Source organism: Phaseolus vulgaris, chromosome 10 (genome assembly GCF_000499845.2).
Source record: "Phaseolus vulgaris cultivar G19833 chromosome 10, P. vulgaris v2.0, whole genome shotgun sequence".
Taxonomy (NCBI): domain Eukaryota; kingdom Viridiplantae; phylum Streptophyta; class Magnoliopsida; order Fabales; family Fabaceae; genus Phaseolus; species Phaseolus vulgaris.
In genome coordinates, this window is record NC_023750.2 from 23,565,053 (window position 1) to 23,584,343 (window position 19,291).

The 19,291-nt window shown below is 36.0% G+C and overlaps 1 protein-coding gene across 1 annotated transcript in view; it reads left to right on the top strand.

The window, feature by feature from the left end:
- Positions 1-19,291, top strand: part of LOC137819559 (BEACH domain-containing protein C2-like) — a 56,314-nt gene that overhangs the window by 24,200 nt on the left and 12,823 nt on the right. The window contains exons 5-12 of the mRNA XM_068623446.1: positions 2,007-2,111; positions 2,933-3,046; positions 6,844-6,920; positions 8,118-8,199; positions 8,491-8,814; positions 9,239-9,774; positions 17,714-17,798; positions 17,920-18,114. Of these exons, the coding sequence (XP_068479547.1) occupies positions 2,007-2,111; positions 2,933-3,046; positions 6,844-6,920; positions 8,118-8,199; positions 8,491-8,814; positions 9,239-9,774; positions 17,714-17,798; positions 17,920-18,114 (1,518 nt within the window). The remainder of the gene's footprint in view (positions 1-2,006; positions 2,112-2,932; positions 3,047-6,843; positions 6,921-8,117; positions 8,200-8,490; positions 8,815-9,238; positions 9,775-17,713; positions 17,799-17,919; positions 18,115-19,291) is intronic.

Sequence of the window (19,291 nt, forward strand, 5' to 3'; positions counted from 1 at the left end):
GAGCTTGGGCCCTCCTCCATCATCCCCTCCCTCTTGAAAAGGATTTGTCCTCAAATCCAAGGCTTTTGCTCGGGGGATGGTTGTGGCTGGATGGTGTCCATCATCTCCTCCTTCATGAGAAGATCTATCCTCAGATGTGCATGCTTGATCTCGGATAGCAGCCTCTTGCTTCGTTAAGGTGTATCCTCCCGGATCAAATGTCAATCTATGTGAATCCTGAAACAAAGCAAAGGAGTTAGGGTGAGCCTTTGAAAAACAGATAATTGTGTGAAGTTGCCATTCTTGTTTTTCTCTTGTGTTGGCCAACTTCCCACAATATCTCCCTTTTGAGGGTTGTAGATGCTCTTTAATCCTCTTATATTTTCTAAAATTTTCAAAAGTAGTTACTTTTTCCTCAAGATTCCCATGCAGAAAGACATTTGTGACTTCAAATTGCTGCAAACTCCATCCATAGTTAGCTGCTAGAGACAATAAGATTCTAACAACATTCATTTTTGCAACAGGTGAAAAAGTTTCAAGATAGTCAATCCCATATGTTAGAGTATATTCCTTAGCTACTAACCTTGCCTTATATCTTTCTGATGTCCCGTCAGCTTTGTTTTTAACCGTGAATACCCACCTACATCCAACAATATTTTTTCCTTTAGATTGATGAATAGAGTGTGATTGTATGTAATCTAGATTTGTCATAACCTTGGTGAATCTACCAAACCATGCTCTTGGGGATTGTTATTACCCATACAAAGCCTTTTTTAACTTGCAAACAGTTATAGTAGCAACCTGTCCTTCACAGCCTGAGGGCAACTCCATGTATATTTCGTAATCAAAGTCTCCATGTAGGTGTATTCTTCACATCGAACTGCTGCAGATGCCAATCATGATTTGTTGCTAATGACATTACTATGACCGTGTTCAATTTAGCAATTGGGGCTAATATCTCCAAGTAATCCACTCCATAGGTTTGAGAGCCACTAATCTTGCCATATAACGTTCAATGGTCCCATTAGTCCGATATTTGAGAACCTCTTTTTCATTGAAGGTGGCATATCTTGACACAACTTTTTGAATGGTAGGTGATAGCATTTATATCCCTTTACGTGGTTGAGTACCTTAAAAAAGTATTTGACAGCCCTAGAGTTTTCCCCTTCAATTACTATGAACATGCACAAAGGATACATACCCAAATATTCTAGGTTGGAGTTTATTTGTAGGGTCTATGTGTGGGTATAACGATGATAGGATTTCCATGAGACTCTTTGATCCTAAGATTTGGGAAGCAATCTATTGATGAGATAAGTGGCAATAAGAAGGGCTTCCCACCAAAATTTCTTAGGAACATGATATTGAAAAAGTAAAGAACTAGTTTGTTCTAGTAAAGCATGAGTTTTATAAAAAAAAATAAAAGTAAGAAACTTCACAAAATACATAAAGAGCAGCACAGTTTTGATAGAGGGGACAAACTTGCCAATTTTGGCACTAGACATCATTACTACACAAATGGTGGGACAACCTTCCTTTATTTGTAAACTCTGACTTCTTTAGGGATAGATTTCGGTTGTCATGTTATAGGTTTACTTGGTGGGTATTGGCATAGTCTCCCACTCTTTTGTTATCTCTTTTTCCTTTTATTGAATTTTCATGCAAATGATTGTTGCTAATCGTGATGTTGAGATAGTTGGGATTACAATTATAATAGTAATGCAATAGCACTATCAGTTTATTGAAAAAATAAATAAAAAGATTTAAGCTTTGTGGTTATATCTCACATTTAATTCTATAGTCTCTCCATTTCTTTCTGGTCTTATGAGGAGAGTTTTGCTTTTTTGGCAAGTATTGGCTGTAAGTACATAGTTAAGTACTGCGGTGCATGTACTTGCCACTGCCATATAGAAAGTCTGTTAATGGAATTTAGTCCGATGAAGAGTTCCAGCAGTGCATGAATTTCCTACTTGAGAACTTGTTTCTTACTGTCTAGTTTTAAGGTCCTGGTTTGTGTATGATTTCAGGATCTTCAATTCTTGGCTTGCAGTCATCCGGAAAATAGAGGGATTCTGACAAATATGGAGGAATGGCCTGAATGGATTCTTGAGGTCCTAATCTCAAACTATGAGGTAATAATTTATGAAGCTCTTATCTTTGCCTTTTTTTACTATCCTTCATTTCTCTTTAATAAAATTTACAGACACTTATATCTTCCCCTTTTGAAAAGTCAAGAACGAAGTTTTAACATATAATGAGTCATTGCAAGGCCATGATTGATTATCACAACATTGTGGCTCGAAAACAAACTTTGAAACAAATAATTCACAAGGGTCTTTATCAATCAAATGTGAGTTAATAAAAGTGATTTTAAATGGTTTAACTCTCAAAATTCATTTGAAAATGCTTTTTCTTATAGCAGAAAAACTATATTTAATTTTTAATTTGAAAAATATTTTCATGAGAATCTAAGTTGTATTAGAACCCTTTTTATATTATCCTAAGCCGGGATTGAGATTTTATCCTTTGGACTGTGTTCATTGAGACTTATCTACCTCAGCATGAGGCAGAGGCTGTACTCTTCTGGATGGTCCAGAGTCCAGAGAGAGAAAGAGGAACATCCAAGAGAGAGAGGAAGAGAGAAAAATTATGATTTTAGATAGAGAATACAAGAGCCGAAACTGATGGAACTCTACTTATAGAGTAAGCCAGTGACATATGACATGCGTCTCAGTTAGTTAAAACAGAAATAATATAACAAGTAAAAATGTTACAGCTACCTAAAAACACAGCATAATGAAATTCACTAGGCTTATACTCTAATCCAACAAGGGTGCAAGAGTGGTATGTTTCCAAATTACCATGCTTTGAAAATAAATTGATTTGTGTTAATACATGTCAACTTCTTGTGTAATGTCATTATTTATGCAGCATGCTTTTTTTGTTTGAACAGTTGGGTCCAAGCAAATCATCTGATTCGACAAGCCTTGGGGACATAGAGGACGTAATATATAAATTCCTGGTTATCATGCTAGAACATTCAATGCGCCAAAAGGAAGGATGGAAGGTTGATTTACATTACTAACTTTCTATTTTAGGTGTGGCACTTTCATGATATTCAGTTACTGCCTGATCTTGCAATAGTTTATTTTTTAATATTTTTATATTAATTCTTTGTTTCTTTGGTTGGAGTTCTAATTAATGAGTATTAGATGAGACTTGAACATGAAACGTATGGTGCAAATCATTTTTGGTTGACTCGAATTTCATTGGTTTTCTCATAACGCCTAATGTGTTATTTGATCAAAGTAGCTAACCTGTTAGGATACATAGAGAGGAGGAGTTAGTTAGAATTAGAATAGCCATGAGTTAGTTACTTGATTTGCTAGTTAGATATAAATAAGAAAGAAGGAGAGGGGAGGGGCAGTGTGTAATTTTTTTTGTAGATTGAGCTTTAGCATTTTGTGAATGGGAAGCCCTTGAAGGAGAGAGTGCTCTCCTATTTCTTGTTCTTTTCTTTCTTTAAAATAAAAACCTTTCTCTTTATAATTCTTGGTTCCTAAAAATTGGTTTGAACTGTCGGATACAAAACACAGAGAGGGAGGAAGAGAGGATAGAACAGAGGACGACTGCATTGGAGAAGTTGACCAGCGAACAAGGAAGATGAATTGCAGAAATGAGAGCAGACATTACTAGGTTGAAGGAAAGCATGCTGGACCTGAAAGAAATAAAAGAAATGCCTACCTGCAGGACATCAAGAAAGGGGACAAAATGTCTGAGGGAAGAGAGAAATCTTTTAGAACGGACACAACGTTCTTGAAGAAAAGCCTTCTGGACTCGAAAGAAATTAAAGAATTATTGCGGGACATCAAGAAAGGGGACAAAATGTCGGAGGGAGGAGAGAAATCTGGTAATGATGAAGAGAAGAAGACCCGAGATGTGGGAGAAGGTTCAAATATGATGAATCACATCCTCTGCAGCGAAGAAAAAACCAAAAATGAAGTGAGATTTGCCAGAGAAACTGCAATGATAAGGACAGAAGGGGATGCATCAATAAAGAAAGTGAAGACCATGTGTTGCAATGATTTTTTTTTCTGGATAGGCCAATTATAGAGCTAACCAGTAAGAAAGTTGAAGGTGGAGATGCAACCAAGCATCATTTTTTCCCAAATTCAGATTTACTTCATATGCATAAGAAATCATTGTAGGATCAAGATTTGATAATGAAGGTGGCTAGAACATCAATGACATCAGAATCTTGGAATTTCAACATACTGGGTGCAGAGACTTTTATACAAAACCCCCTCTCATTCCCACCACCACCTAAGCCTCCAGACCTGAATTTGCATGCAGTAGCCAATGGGTTCCCTCCCTATGATAGACAATATCCTAATACTTTTAGGAAGCATAGATAAAGATCATGGTGTTGAAGATGAGCCACGAAATCAAGGTTCCACTGTTCCAACCTTGAGGACAAGGTTATTTTTTGGAAGAGTGTATTGTTAGGATACACAGAGAGGAGGAGTTAGTTACTTGATTTGCTTCTTAGATATAAATAAGAAAGAAGGAGAGGGGGAGGCACAGTGTGTAATTTTTTTGTAGATTGAGCTTTAGCTCTTTGTGAAGGGGAAACCCTTGAAGGAGAGAGTGCTCTCCTATTTCTTGTTCTTTTCTTTCTATTCAATAAAAACCTTTGTTTTCTTCTCTTTATAATTCTTTCCTAACATAACCCCATCTTGTGATATAAGGTTTTGTTATGTTGAGTTTCTTATCACATACAAAGAAAATCCTTTCTTCTTATTTTTCTATTTTTTTTTATAAAACTCATGTTAGGCATCACTATGAATTTTTACATTTCAACTAGGTTGATACCTTAAAATCCATCAATCATCTGCCATAACATGAAACATAACATAAAAGAGAAAAGAAAAGAATACAATACATGGGGGAACCAAACCAAAACCCATCTAATAAAAAGGAACACAACATAAAGACGGGTTAGCCAGGTTAGCCAATTTATTAGCACAATTATATCCTTTAAAAATATGAGAAACTTTGAAACCCATACCAACACATAGCTGCATACACCTTCTCCACTTCTCTCTAAGAGTAACCAGCTTAATGTGCTTAATAATAGGGCTACCAGGAGACTTAAGAAAACTAATAAACCAGAACATGAATAATTATTAAGATGAGGAAAAATATTCTAAAGGCAAGACCTTATAAAATAAACAGAAGGACAACTAAAAAATAGATGGTCAATACTCTCCTCTTGCTCCATGCACAAAGAGCACATAGAATAGAACATAAAACAACACCTCTTTTCTGAACCTCATTACTAGTAGGAAGCCTCTTATCGATGATTTTCCAAAGAACTAGAGATTTAGTTGGAGGAATGGAACTAGACCAAATTAACTCCCCCCAGTCACATGGAGAAGAAGAGAAAAAATCCCTAATAGTTTTCTTATTAAGAACACTGTTGTCCTCCATCCTCCAATTAGGAACATCAGGCAAATCGAAGAGCATCAAATGATTAATAGAATGTCAGGATGTCTACAAATATCCGGAGAATGATACCACCAACCATCAACAACAATAGAGGTAAGACTAGTTCTTTCAAGATAAGGCACCCTAGTAATAAAGGAAATGTGTTGGAGATCCCACATCGACTAGAGATAAGGACATTTCATAATATATAAGTGGGTGCAAACCTCATCTTATAAGCCGGTTTTATAAGGTTGAGTTAGGCTTAAAGTTCACTTCTCAATATGGTATCAGAGCCATTTAGAGTCTATCTTAACGAGTGTTTGTTTGGCTTATCAGACCATCTGTTATCAGGCCGCTATCGGACCACCCATAATATATAGTCTCACGCACGAGTTGGAAGGTCTTGGCGTCTGGGGGTGTGTTGGAAATCGCACATCGACTAGAGATAAAGACATTTCGTAGTATCTAAATGGGTGCAAACCTCACCTTATAAGTCGGTTTTGTAAGGCTGAGTTCACTTCTTAATAAAATGCATTTAGAAAAACACCATAAATCAGTTCAGAAAGTATTATCTAAACCAGTATCATAATATGCATTAATGCCAGGCCAAATAGACGAAGAATGATAAGAAGGAAACTTCAAATACTTAGACTTTAGGGCATAATAATAGACCAAGGCATATTACTGTAGGTAAAATCCCAAGCTAACCAAAGGAGAAGGAGATAGGCTTTGTTTTCCACCTGGAGATTAAGCACTTGCAAACCCCCATCCTGCTTAGAACTGCAACTAGGGTTCCATTTAACACTAACCAAACCAGCCTTATTAACATCCCAAATTTCTAATCCATATGTTAATATCTTTTAAAAGAATAAGATTCCATTCATAAATTTGAAAACTGTATTCCATAATAGCAGAAATAATAGTTAACTATATGGATCCTTCCCATCATGCTTAAACTTTTACCTTTCCAAGTGGCTAATTTATTTTTAACCTTATCAGCCAAAGGCTGAAAATAACGAGACTTAGGAGCACCAACAAAAATCGGAACACACCAAGATATTAAAAGGAATAGAACCCCTATTGCAGCCTAAAATAGTTTTAATTCTACCATTGAATGGAGAGTTATCAGCAGTGAAGAAAAGACTTTTGGAAACTTTCATCCATTGACCAGAAGAGGCACCGTATGCTTGTAAAAAGTCCATAAGTTTTATAAAAGACATACTGCCAGGGGGTCTTGGTGCCAAGATGTTTTGCATGCTAAGGAACCAAAAAAAATGTCTGTAAAATAAAACAGAATTGTCTTATTTGCTAATCATGATTTCTGCTTTTATTAGGTCAGGTTCATTCATACTACTTCCTGTTGCTCAATTTTTGCAGGATATTGAAGCAACAATTCATTGTGCAGAATGGCTTTCAATTATAGGTGGATCTAGCACTGGAGAACAGAGAATTAGGTAAGTTGATATCCATTACGAGCTCATTAAGTTTCTTTCTTCTATTACTATCCATTCAGCTCCATCATGGTAGTCTGTTCCTTTTGCTACTTGATGCTGTTCGACATTGGCTATGTATTTGTAAAAGTACCCAATAAGCTAATTAGCTCATTGAATTCTAACTGTTTGATAAAATTATCTGTTGACACAAATGATAAATATGGACATGTTTATATGATATTTTTTTAATAATTTTGTTTATTTATTAGAATATATTGAGGTAATTATAATCTTAGTGTTTGATTAATCTTAAAGTCCTATAAGGTTTTTTTTTGTATAGAGATTATTTTAATTATATTTTTTAGTTTCAATTACTATTTCTTTTGTCATATTAAGCATTTTACTATTAATTTTATATTATGTCTTAATGTTTTCCAACCAAATTTAAAATAAAATCAATTAACATACACTTAAGTAGATGCCATACTTTCATTTTGTTGGTTAATGTAATAGTTAAAATATCTTGAAATACAAAACTAAAATATTGTGATAAATACAATGCGATCACAAGCCTTGGGAGTGACTGCTTTTCTATAAATTTTCTAGCAGAATTTTCTATGCTATTAAATTATTGTATTTCATTGTTTCTAGTGAAATAAAAAATATATTTTCTTGAAGGGCCACGTTTTGGAATTGAAACACAACATGTCATTGCTATATATGTGCCAAGGTTAACTGAATTAGATATTCTGGATCTTTGGAAAATTGTGAGTTTCACTAAACTTTAAATCAGGTGTTGGTAAATTCTAAGATTGATTAAAATACGCAGACACTCCCAGATCCGTTCCACATTGATTGACAAGGAACTCAATGAGGAACAATGATGCCTGAAAAACAGGCATGAATAATAGATGTCAGTAGCATTCATGACAATGGATGAGCAGTTCTTTGATAAGACTGATCTGTGCTATTATTCTGTGGACATGTATTCTATTTTCTCGTGCTTTTCTTACATTTTCCTTCTCTGAATTCAATGCCATAATCCTAGTCTAGCTTTGTAGAAAAATATTATGAAGAATTTTAGGCAAATCTTTCACAGGCTCTTTCTATACTATCATATAATTCCCTTGTCTTGATAAAAGTTTACACTGAAGAGATGCTGATTTTTTTTCTTATCATGGTTTATGTGACCATTCTTCCTTGGTTCATGTATTGAAGGCGTGAAGATTCATTACCTATATTTAAGAGAAGACTCTTTGGTGGCGTGCTGGACTTCGCTTCTAGTGAGTTGCAGGTCCAGGTACATATTGTTTCCAATCTTGTTGATTTTTCCAGATGAACAGTTTCAATTTTCCCATTACAGTATATTTTGTCCTTTTTGTATTCTGATGTTTTTCCCCTCTCATTAATCTTGGTTATTAATGTTTATGCTCATCTAGAAAACAATTTCTCAACTTATGCCTACGCTTACTTACATAAATGTGTGAATCTACAAGAACACGAGAAATGCAATTATATATATTTCTTGTTTTTTGTTAAGAGAGGAAGAAAAACAGAAATAATGTCTACATTCAGATTTTCCTTACTGCAGACTCAAATTATTGCCATGGCTGCTGCTGGTGTTGCTTCCGAGGGTTTGTCTCCAAATGCTGCCAAGGCAGAGGCTGAGAACGCTACTCAGCTGTCTGTGTCTTTAGTAGAGAATGTCATTGTGATACTAATGCTTGTAGAGGATCATATAAGGTTACAAAGCAAGCAGTCATCTTCATCACGTGCTACAGATGGCTCTCCATCTCCCCTCTCTCTCTTTTATCCAGTGCATTATAACTTAACATCGGCACTCACAAGCCCAGAATCAGAAGTTAGGGGTGATCGCACACCAGCATCTGGCAACTCTGGGGGAGTCTCTCTTGACGTATGCATACAGTAATTTAAAAGTAAACGTGCAAGCATGCTATGTGTCATAAATACTGTAATTTGCATTTGCTCCACTGTTGTTCTTTTCATTCCTTAAAAATTCATACAATGGTTTCATACCATCCTGTTCTTTATAAGCCTTTTCTAAAATCAATAATTTTGAAATATTGCTTATTAAAGTTTCAATTTCTGTTTTTATTTTGCAATGCTTTATCTGTTTTCTCCACAAATATCCATCTTTTGGCAAGGCCCTTAAGATTAAGAATATTTTTTTTTCCGTTTCCTTCCCTACTTCTTTTTTATTTGCATTCTTGTTTATTTAATTTTTAATTTTTATAGCCATTCCCCCCATCCTCTCTCTCTCTCTCTCCTAGTCTTGCTATGTGCTTGTTCCTATAATGGTGTGACTGTCAAATTTTTAGGTCCTTTCTTCAATGGCTGATGCAAATGGTCAGATATCTACTTTAGTTATTGAGAAGCTCGCCGCAGCAGCTGCAGCTGATCCGTATGAGTCTGTTTCTTGTGCTTTTGTATCATATGGTTCTTGTGCTAAGGATTTAGCTATTGGGTGGAAATATAGAAGCCGTTTGTGGTACGGTGTTGGCCTTCCATCAAATACAGCTTCATTTGGTGGTGGTGGGAGTGGATGGGACTTTTGGAAGTCCATAGTGGAGAAAGATGCCAATGGCAACTGGCTTGAGCTTCCATTGGTGAAGAAGTCTGTAGCAATGCTGCAAGCGTTGTTGCTAGATGAGTCTGGGCAAGGTGGTGGTCTTGGTATAGGTGGAGGGTCAGGTACTGGAATGGGAGCAATGACTGCGTTATACCAGCTTTTAGACAGTGATCAGCCATTCTTGTGCATGCTTCGGATGGTTCTTCTATCAATGAGGGAAGACGATGATGGGATTGACAGTGAGATGCCTGAAGGAAGGAAACTGCAGTCAGAACTTTTGTGGAGGTAAAATAACATCTGTAATCATATTACTTCCAGCTCACTTGTTGATTCTTAGAGATAATTTTTCATTACCTGGAAAAGTTCCATTAAGGTTAACTTAGGTACATGACATTAGCTTGTTTTTCTACTTGGTCACCAATACTTAAAAAAATAAATAATGTTAGCAATTTGTATGAAACTTTAGCATTTCACGGTGCTTAAGATGTACTTTTTTCATTTCTACTTTGTAACTTTTGTGAAAAAATGTGTGGGCAGTAAGCAATAATTTTGGAATTACTTTTCTTGATTTCAGAAGGAAACAATACATTGGTATTTAAAGGAAAAACGAAATCCTAATAAAAGGAAATAAGTCTCAGACATAATAAATCAAGAGCAAATCTATCAAATATCCTAATCCCAATCCATTAATTTTAGGGATTTCTTACAAACAAATCTATATTATTATTCAATCAATCTATATTTATTGTACAGTAAATGTGCAATATTTATACCCATATTTCAACCCTCCCTCTCAAGCTGGGGAATAAATATCCACCATTCCCAATTTGGTTACGAAATTATGGAAGTTTGAGGTATTGAGTCCTTTTGGCAGCACATCAGCTGCCTGTTGCTTGGACTGAATGCATGACATGCATACTAAACCTTCTTCTAATTTTTCCTTAATGAAGTGTCTATCTATTTCTATATCTTTTATTCTATCATGTTAAATGGGATTATGCACAATGACTATCACAGTAGAGCTTCATGGGTCCCTCCAAATTCTTCAAGTCATCTAAGATAATTTTTAGCCATAATAACTCACATATAATAACTCACATAGTTGAAAGGAATAGAAAGAAATAGATGGAATGTATTTCTGATGTGTATTACAAATGTGATTACAGTCTCTATTTATAGACTGTTTTACAACCTAATCAAGGAAAGAAATAATAGGTAATGAAAGACAATTATAATAGTTGTTTAAAGCTATACAAACCAAACAAAATCAAATCACTAACAAATCTGTCCTAATAATCGATCCCATAGGTTTGAGTGTACCCTTTTGCAACCAACCTTGCTTTATATCGATCCAATGTGCCATTAGACTGATACTTCACTGTGTATATCCACCGACAACCCACTGTGATGTGATTCCAATAGCCACATAGAACAAGATTCTTGACATTTTTAGGAATCACCTTGAGCTGGAAAATATAGAGGCACTTTTCTTAGAGTTGGATCATGGTTCTAAGACAAGAACTCACCAATTACTAGTACCAAATCCCAAACTCATTTGGATGAACCAAATATTGTCAAATTGAATCAACAAAGGAATTAAAATTGAAAAGACCGAACAGAAATAAACCAATACTCAATTGAACCGAACAGAATTAAGAAACAAAACAGAATATAGGTGCTGGAAAATGGAAGAACCGAAACTAAAACAACTCAAAACACAAGGCAACATGAACAATTGAAGAAGAAGAAAGGAAGGAGAAGAGAATGCTCATGAAGATGGAAGGAGGATGGATGATCTCGCCACTAGAAGTGTGGAATGCTCCTAGATGAGAGTGACGCCGCCACTTGAGGACTCCATGGATCCATCAAGATAAGACTAGGGAAGAAGGCTCCAAAAGCTCTCCAAAGGTCACTCAAAATTTGAGTATAGTTTTCTTAGATTAATTCCAATCTGAATTTTACAAAGAGAGCACCTCTATATATAGCCTAAGGTGCTGAAAATGCAAGCTAAAACAATTCAAATTTCCCTCCCAAAGCTAGCTAAAACCGGCGCCTATTTCAAGCCATGAGGAAGGTGTGACTCCTTCCTTCACTTTGGCACCTCCTATTCTACTTCTACACCTATCTACTAACACACCCCCCTAAAGCTCCTAACTAAAGCCTAAAAGATGCTATAACAAAAGAGGTTTCTAAAGTTTCCCTCTAAGCACCTTCAACTAAAGAAACTACAAAAAGAGAAAATAAATGTCCTCTAGCTCCCAAAGCTTTGAACATGCTTCTTGTAATCCTTTGAGGTGGACTTTGACCTCCATGGGCGTCCTCCATTTGTGCCTCCACCTCTTCTTGAGCTTGATGAGTGGCCTCCATGTTCTCTTGAGCTTGATCTCCATCATACTCCCCGAGTTGGAGAGAATTCGACCACGAATTCTGGAGACCTACAGAAAAAGGAGTTAGATCGCTGACATTAAAAGTATGACTACCTAAGAATGTATCAGGCATATCTAACTCATAAGCATTGTCATTAATCCTCTTGAGGACTTGGAAAGGTCCATCCCCTCGAGGCATTAGTTTGGACTTCCTTTGAGTAGGAAAACGATCCTTCCTCAAGTGAAGCCAAAACCAATCGCCCTCATCAAACAACAATGCTTTTCTCCTTTTATTGGCAAGTTCAGCATACTTGCCAACCTTCTTCTCAATTCTCTTCTTGATGTCTTTATGCAAAGTTTTCACAAAAGAAGCCTTTTCATCCCCATCTTTGCACAAGACATCTTCAAGAAGGGGAATAGGAAGAAGATCAAGAGGTGTTAGGGGATTAAACCCATAGACCACCTCAAAAGGAGAATGGGAGTCTCTACAATCTCCCAAGTCTCATTCTTTTCTAATGCCTTCATTTCTTCATTCATGGCTCGAACCCAGTTCTCATCCTTTAAGGCTTCTTGTACTGATGTAGGGATTCTAATAGAATCAATAGCTGAAAGAAAACTCTGGTGCTGCATAGAAAGTTTTTCTATAGACACAAATTGAGATATAGGATATTTGGCAGAAGATCTTTTTTCTTTTCTCAAGGAAATAAGTAAATCATCTAGGTTAGTTTCATTTAAGGTGTCCTCAAAAGTCTCATACGTATGAGTTCTTACCTCGGTTCAGACAATTGAAGTTGCTGTTCGATCAGGACGGGTGGCAACTCAAGGTCCTTAGCTTCTTGAATACTCTCCCCCTGAAGCTGAGAACTAGGAAAGAAAGACTTTGTTTCATGAAAGGTGACATCTTTGGAAATATAAACTTTACGACTTTGAGGATGATAACATTTGTAGCCCTTTTTGTTGGGGGCATAACCGATGAAGACACGTTTGATGGCGCGAGGATCTAATTTACCTCGATATGGACTATGAACATGGACAAAAGCTGGACAACCAAAGACACGACACTGAAGACTAGGTAACATAGGAATAGAAGGATAAAATATGGTCATAAGCTGAATAAGAGTAACACCCTCTAGAACCCGTGAGGGTAATCTATTAATCAAATAAGTGGCAGTCAGGACGGCTTCCCCCTCAGTAAGATTTTGGAATTGACATTTGGAAAAGTAAAGCTCTAGTAACCTCAAGGAGATGACGATTTTTCCTTTCAGCAACCCCATTTTGTTGAGGAGTGTCCACACAGGTTAATTCATGAACAACTCCATTTTCCTGAAGGAACTTTGAAAGGTTCTGGTTCACATATTCTCTTCCATTATCAGAACGTAATCTCTTAATTGGACTTTCAAATTGTGTTTGAACCATTTTGTAAAAATTTACAAACAATTGAAAAACTGCAGACTTATATTTCATGAGGAATATTCAGGTAAGGCGAGTACAATCATCATTAAATGAAACAAACCATTTTGCACCCGAGATATTAGGAATAGATGAAGGTCCCCATACATCAGAATGAATAAGATCAAAAGGTTTTGAACTTCTATTATTATTCGAAGGAAAAGTTGTTCTATGGTGTTTAGCAAACTGGCAAACATCACAATGAAAAGACTCAACCGATAATTTTGTAAATAAAACAGGAAATAAGGATTTTAGGGTACTAAAAGGAGGATGTCCAAGACATCTGTGTTGAAGCCATATCTGAGAAGATGACCAAGATTCAGTGCCTTGCTGAAGGCTAGAAGTGTGTGCCTGTAGTTTAGCACACTTTTTAGTTTCTTCCTGCTGTAAGTAATATAACCTGCCCTGCTCTTTAGCAAGTCCAATTGTCTTCCCCATGGCAAGATCCTGAAAAACACAATGGGAAGGAAAAAATGTCACTGCACAATTTAAATCTTGGGTAATCTTATGAATAGACAAGAGATTATTAGATAGGTTGGGAACATGAAGCACATTTTTTAAAGGAAAGGAAGGTTGAAGGTGGATATTACCACGACCAGTAATGGGGGTATTGGAACCATTAGATACAGTAATATGTTGGTTATAAGATAAGGCATTGTAGGATGAAAAATAATTGGAATGAGGTGTCATATGATCAGTAGCACCAGAGTCTATAATCCAGATATTCTCAGTACCAGAAGCATTAAAGGATAAGAAACTAGAACTCTTACCACTCATGGTTAAAGAACAAGAGCTAGTCTTACTAAGAGAGTTCATGAGAGCTCGTAAACGTTCCAAATCTTCTTTGCTGAGTGAGGGGACCTCCTCTGCTATTTAGTACTTAGAGCTGAACTATCAACGGAGTTGCCCCCATCCAACATTACTGACCTCCGAGTTTCTTCCCCTCATTCAATGTGAAAAACCTCTGAGAGAAGGGAATTTTTCCTTTCCCAAAATCTGAATCCTAATTGGATCAAATTCAGGGTTCAATCCGGAAAGAAATTTAAATATGCGTACCCTTTCAAGAAATTGTGCTAGTGCAATAGAGTCATTTGTGCACTTCATCTTCAAATTTTGATATTGATCTAATTCGATCCATAAACTATTCAACATACCATAGTAGTTTGTTACTGAAAGGCTCCCTTGGCTGGTATGACATGCTGCAGTATCTGTTTTCATAGAGTATGTTTGACAAAGGTTTTCCCAAATCTCCTTAGCAGTGGAGAAAAACATACAATTTCGGCTAATCTCTGGCGTCATAGAATTCCATAACCAGGTCATGATAAGAGAGTCTTCATCGTCCCAGTCTTCATATTTAGAATTAGTTTTGGCTGGAGGGTTCCCTTCTAGGTGATTCAATTTCTTCCTTCCTTTGAGAGTAGCACGAACCAACTGGGCCCATTGTAGGTAGTTGTTTCCATCGAGACGATAGCTACTTTGCAACATCGGCAAATCATTGGAGCTAAGAGAGGTTGTATTGTTAGTCGACATTGGTAAGAGTTGATATTGGTTTGCACCCAATTTTTCCAGTTTCTGCCAGCAAATCAATTATATATTTTTTCTGAGATGTGAAAATTCCCTAATTAGAGTAGGCTAATTCAATCCCTAAAAAATACTTTAAACTTCCTAGCTCTTTTACTTCAAATTCTTGGACTATTTTATGTTTCAATTTTCCTTCTCTTTTTCATCATTTACAATCATTATAATATCATCAATATAAACTAGAATGTTTAGTAAACAAAGGTTGATTTCCTACACTTTGTTTGTAGCCAAACCCCTTCAAAGCTTTTGTGAATCTTCCAACCCAAGCTCTAGGGGACTGTTTCAGTTCTTACAAAGCCTATTGCAGTCTGCATACTTTGTTTTTTCTGTCTCCTTCAAACCCGGGTGTAATGTTCATGTAGATTTCTTCTTCTCATTCTTCATGAAGAAAAACATTTTTAACATCATAATGTAGAAGTTTCCAATCAAAGTGGGCAGCTAAGGACAAAAAAATCATTAAGTATTCCTTTTAGCAATTGGTGCAAAAGTCTCTTGGTAGTCTATTACATAAGCTTGAGTTTATCCCTTAGCGACCAACCTCACTTTGTACCTCTCAATAGACTCATCAACCTTATATTTTATTGTGAATACCTATTTGCAATCAAGAAAACTATTTTCTTTGGGTTTGTCAACAATTTCCCAAGTACTCTTCTTTTCCAATGTATCCATCTCCACTTTCATGGCATCTCTCTATTCTTTCTTTGTCAAAGCTTCAGTACCAGTGTTAGGGACAACAGAAAAATTCAAGCTAATAATGAACCTTTATTGGTTAGTCTATAATTTATCTTGAGAAACATATTTTGATAAAGGATAGAGAGGTTGTTTTTCACAATTTCTAGTACCTTTTCTAATGGCTATTGGCATATCAAGGTCATTTGGCTAGTTGAGAGTGTTCTCATTTTGTTCAACTATGTCTGTAGTTTTAGGTTTAGAACTTTGATTGGATTCATGGACTTTGCCACATCTCTGGAATGTTCTTCCTTCTTGTGTAGACATTGTTGAATCTTGGGAAATTTTAGGTACTAACTCTTGTGGCTGAATCTCTAATTGTTTCAGTATTTTCTGGTTGCAATTCAGTAGCATCAAGGATATTATCAGTTCAATATCTAATTCTGTGCTGGAATTAATTTGCTTAGCTGTAGGTTCATTTTTTGAGGCTTCAGTTGGAGCTTATGACAGAACAAAGGGTTCTAGGTGGTTATCAAAATCTTCTGAAAGAACTTCTTGGGAGCTAGCATTGTAGAAAAAAAAAATAGTTTCAATGAAGGTGAATCAATGGAGATATACAACTCTTTAGATGAAGGGCTATAACACTTGTAATCTTTTTGAGTTGCTGAATAACCAAGAAAGACACATCTAACAGCCCAAGGATCAAGTTTGTCTCTATTTTGGTTGTAGATACATACAAAAGTTGTGCACCTAAATATTCTAGGAATGAAGCCATTTGAGATCTTAAAGTGAGGGTAAAAATTTGTAGGGTTTTCAAGAGGGTTTTTGTTCTCTAATATATGTGAGGGAAACCTATTTATCATATATTCAGCACTGATGACAACTTCTCCCGAATAATTTGTTGGAACTTTCCCTTGAAAGAGAAATGCTGGGTGCTGTTAAGCAAGTGCCTATTTTTCCTCTGTCATTCCATTTTGTTGGGGTATATAGACACATGAAGAGTTATGAATAATTCCTTTGGATTGAGAATAAGTAGACACAACTTGGTTGAAATAGTCCCTAGCATTGTTAGTTCTAAATCTTTTGATGTTGACCCCAAATTGATTTTGAATCATTGAATGAAAAATGGGAATAACAGGGTTGATATCATATTTATGTTTAAGAAAATAGAGCCATGTAATTCTAGTGCAACCATCAATAAAGCTTGTCTTGTATCTTTCAATGGATTCGTCCGCCTTGTATTTTATAGTATATACCCATTTGCATCCTACAGGTTTTGTCCCATTTGGTAGAGTAACCACTTCCCAAGTACTATACTTTTCTAGTGCATCTATTTTCAAGACCATGTCCTGTTTCCATTTTTGTCCGTCAATGCCTCATACATAGAGGTAGGTGTTGTGGTAGTGTTTAGGCTTGTAAGGAAAGCTTTTATGAGTAGGTAAGTATTTAAAGGACAGGTAATTGGCCAAAGGGTATCGTGGCTTGTTGGTACATTTTTTAGTCTTTTTTTTCCTAAGGGCAATTGGAATGTCTAGGTTCTCTTAGGTTGGTGTCAATTTGGATTCAGGTTCTTGTGAAGTTGGGAATCAGAGATGGATTCACTAGAGATTACAAGATTAGGAAAAGAAGTTACCTCATGTAATGTTGGGTTGGATTGGATTGGATTCTAAAAGTTTGTCGAAACAAACCCTTTAGCACCCCCTAAGAGGCCAGCACTAATTGAAGCTATGGGTCACTGCAATTAAGAAAAAATTTCAATAAACAACGATGTTTAGAACTCATGAAGGGCAGTACGAGTATTTAGTTACGTCATTTGGATTAATAAATGCTCTCTCTACTTTCAAATCCTTAATGAAATAAGGAAGTAACCTCTCCAAGAAATCCTAATTATTCCCTATAATAAGAATTATCTTGTTCTCATCGATTTTATCTTATCTTTCCTTGCTTGATTGACTTTGGGGTCTAGTATTTAGCTTTATTTGTAGTGTAAAATAAACGTTAGTGAATTGTCCATTGTATCATCACACAGTGTACCATATTAATGCAATATCCTTCTATTCTAAGTCTATACAATTCTCTGCTCCTTGCTTACCTAAATTCTACAATTTCAACTGGTTAACGTTGTCTTATTTATTTAACTACTTATCCTTATATGACAGTGTTCTCTCACCTATTCTCAACATGCCGATTTCTGATGCTAAGAAACAAAGAGTCTTGGTAGCATGTTGTGTGCTTTATTCGGAGGTTAGCATTGACTCCGTTTAACATTTATATTCTCGGTTACTTTGTTATCCACAATATTTATCTTTTGTCTTTCTTTTGCCTACAATTGTTGTAGTCAGCATAATATACAATATTTGGGCAGGTATACCATGCTGTTAGCATAGACCGAAAGCCTCTTCGTAAAAAGTATGTTGAGGCTATCATACCACCATTTATTGCTATCCTAAGGAGATGGCGCCCTCTTTTGGCTGGAATTCATGAACTCGCGGCTGCTGATGGTTTAAACCCTCTCATGGTGGATGATCACGAACTTGCTGCTTATGATGAGTCATTTGAGGTAGTCAATTTACTTAGTTTATATGTGCACAAACTTAAACGGTCACAGATATGTGTGCATGCATTACGTATACACAATTGTGTACATGCAAACTACGCTTCTGAAAATATTTTTGAATTTATGTAGAGTACAAGAACTCATCTAATCATATAGATTAAGCTATACTTATTGTGATTAGTAGCTTTAGAATCACTGACACATGGGCTTTGGAAATTTTTTTTGGTACTAAGAAGACCAGTAGAAAAAAAAAAAACTTTTTTGGGATAAATGATGACCATGTACGATAACTTCCGAATTTGTGGAGGACACATTGAGCAATATAGGATCAAAGTCGAAGCTCTAGTACCATATAATTCTAGGAGAAGCAATTATTTTTGTTTTTCACCATTCATCAAAGTTTTGTACGAGTTTCTATATACAGAAACGGCTAAAAAGATTCTAATCACCTGGATTACAAAATAAATAAAGATAAGAAGAATAAGATCAAATCAATTTTGAAATTTTTGAACTTGATCTTAGCTACCTAAATCTTCTAGAATAAAGAATAATAAAATTGTTGGAAAGTTTCCTTAATTGTGGTCATCCATAGCACGCCTAAGTTTTGGCGATTTCTTAAATTGCAACCTCAACGGTGAAGTCCCACAACAATTACCAGTATGGTCAAATGAAAGTATAAAAGTGTAAGGCAAACTCTACCTTATAAACCAGTTTTAAAAGACCGAGTTTGACACAAACCAAATTCCAAGAGGCTTTTGTTTCGTACACCCTCTTATTTTGCTAGCTGCACCCACATAGTTTAAGTAGAAAGTCAAAAAATGTCCTTGCCATTTGGGTTTTATCATATTCATCTATCTTTCACCGTTAGACGTTGCATTGCTGCTAGAACTCGTCCCTAATCCACCACTTGACATAGACAGTGAGGACACATCGATACAATAAAATGTGCCATGCTTTCTCCCCAGGTCATCAGTAGGAACTTTGCCATGAATGAGGCTTCAGTAAAAGATTTTGAGGGTTGAATAGCTTTATTCCTTAAAGAAAAAGAAAATCTCCATAAAACTTCCCGCTTTGATAAACAAATGAATAAGCCTGCCTATAACCGAGTTTTCCATCCAAAGAATGTTTTCATCTACCTGGTCAGTGACCTCAAAAGTGGGTAGTACTGTATTGAGTATCT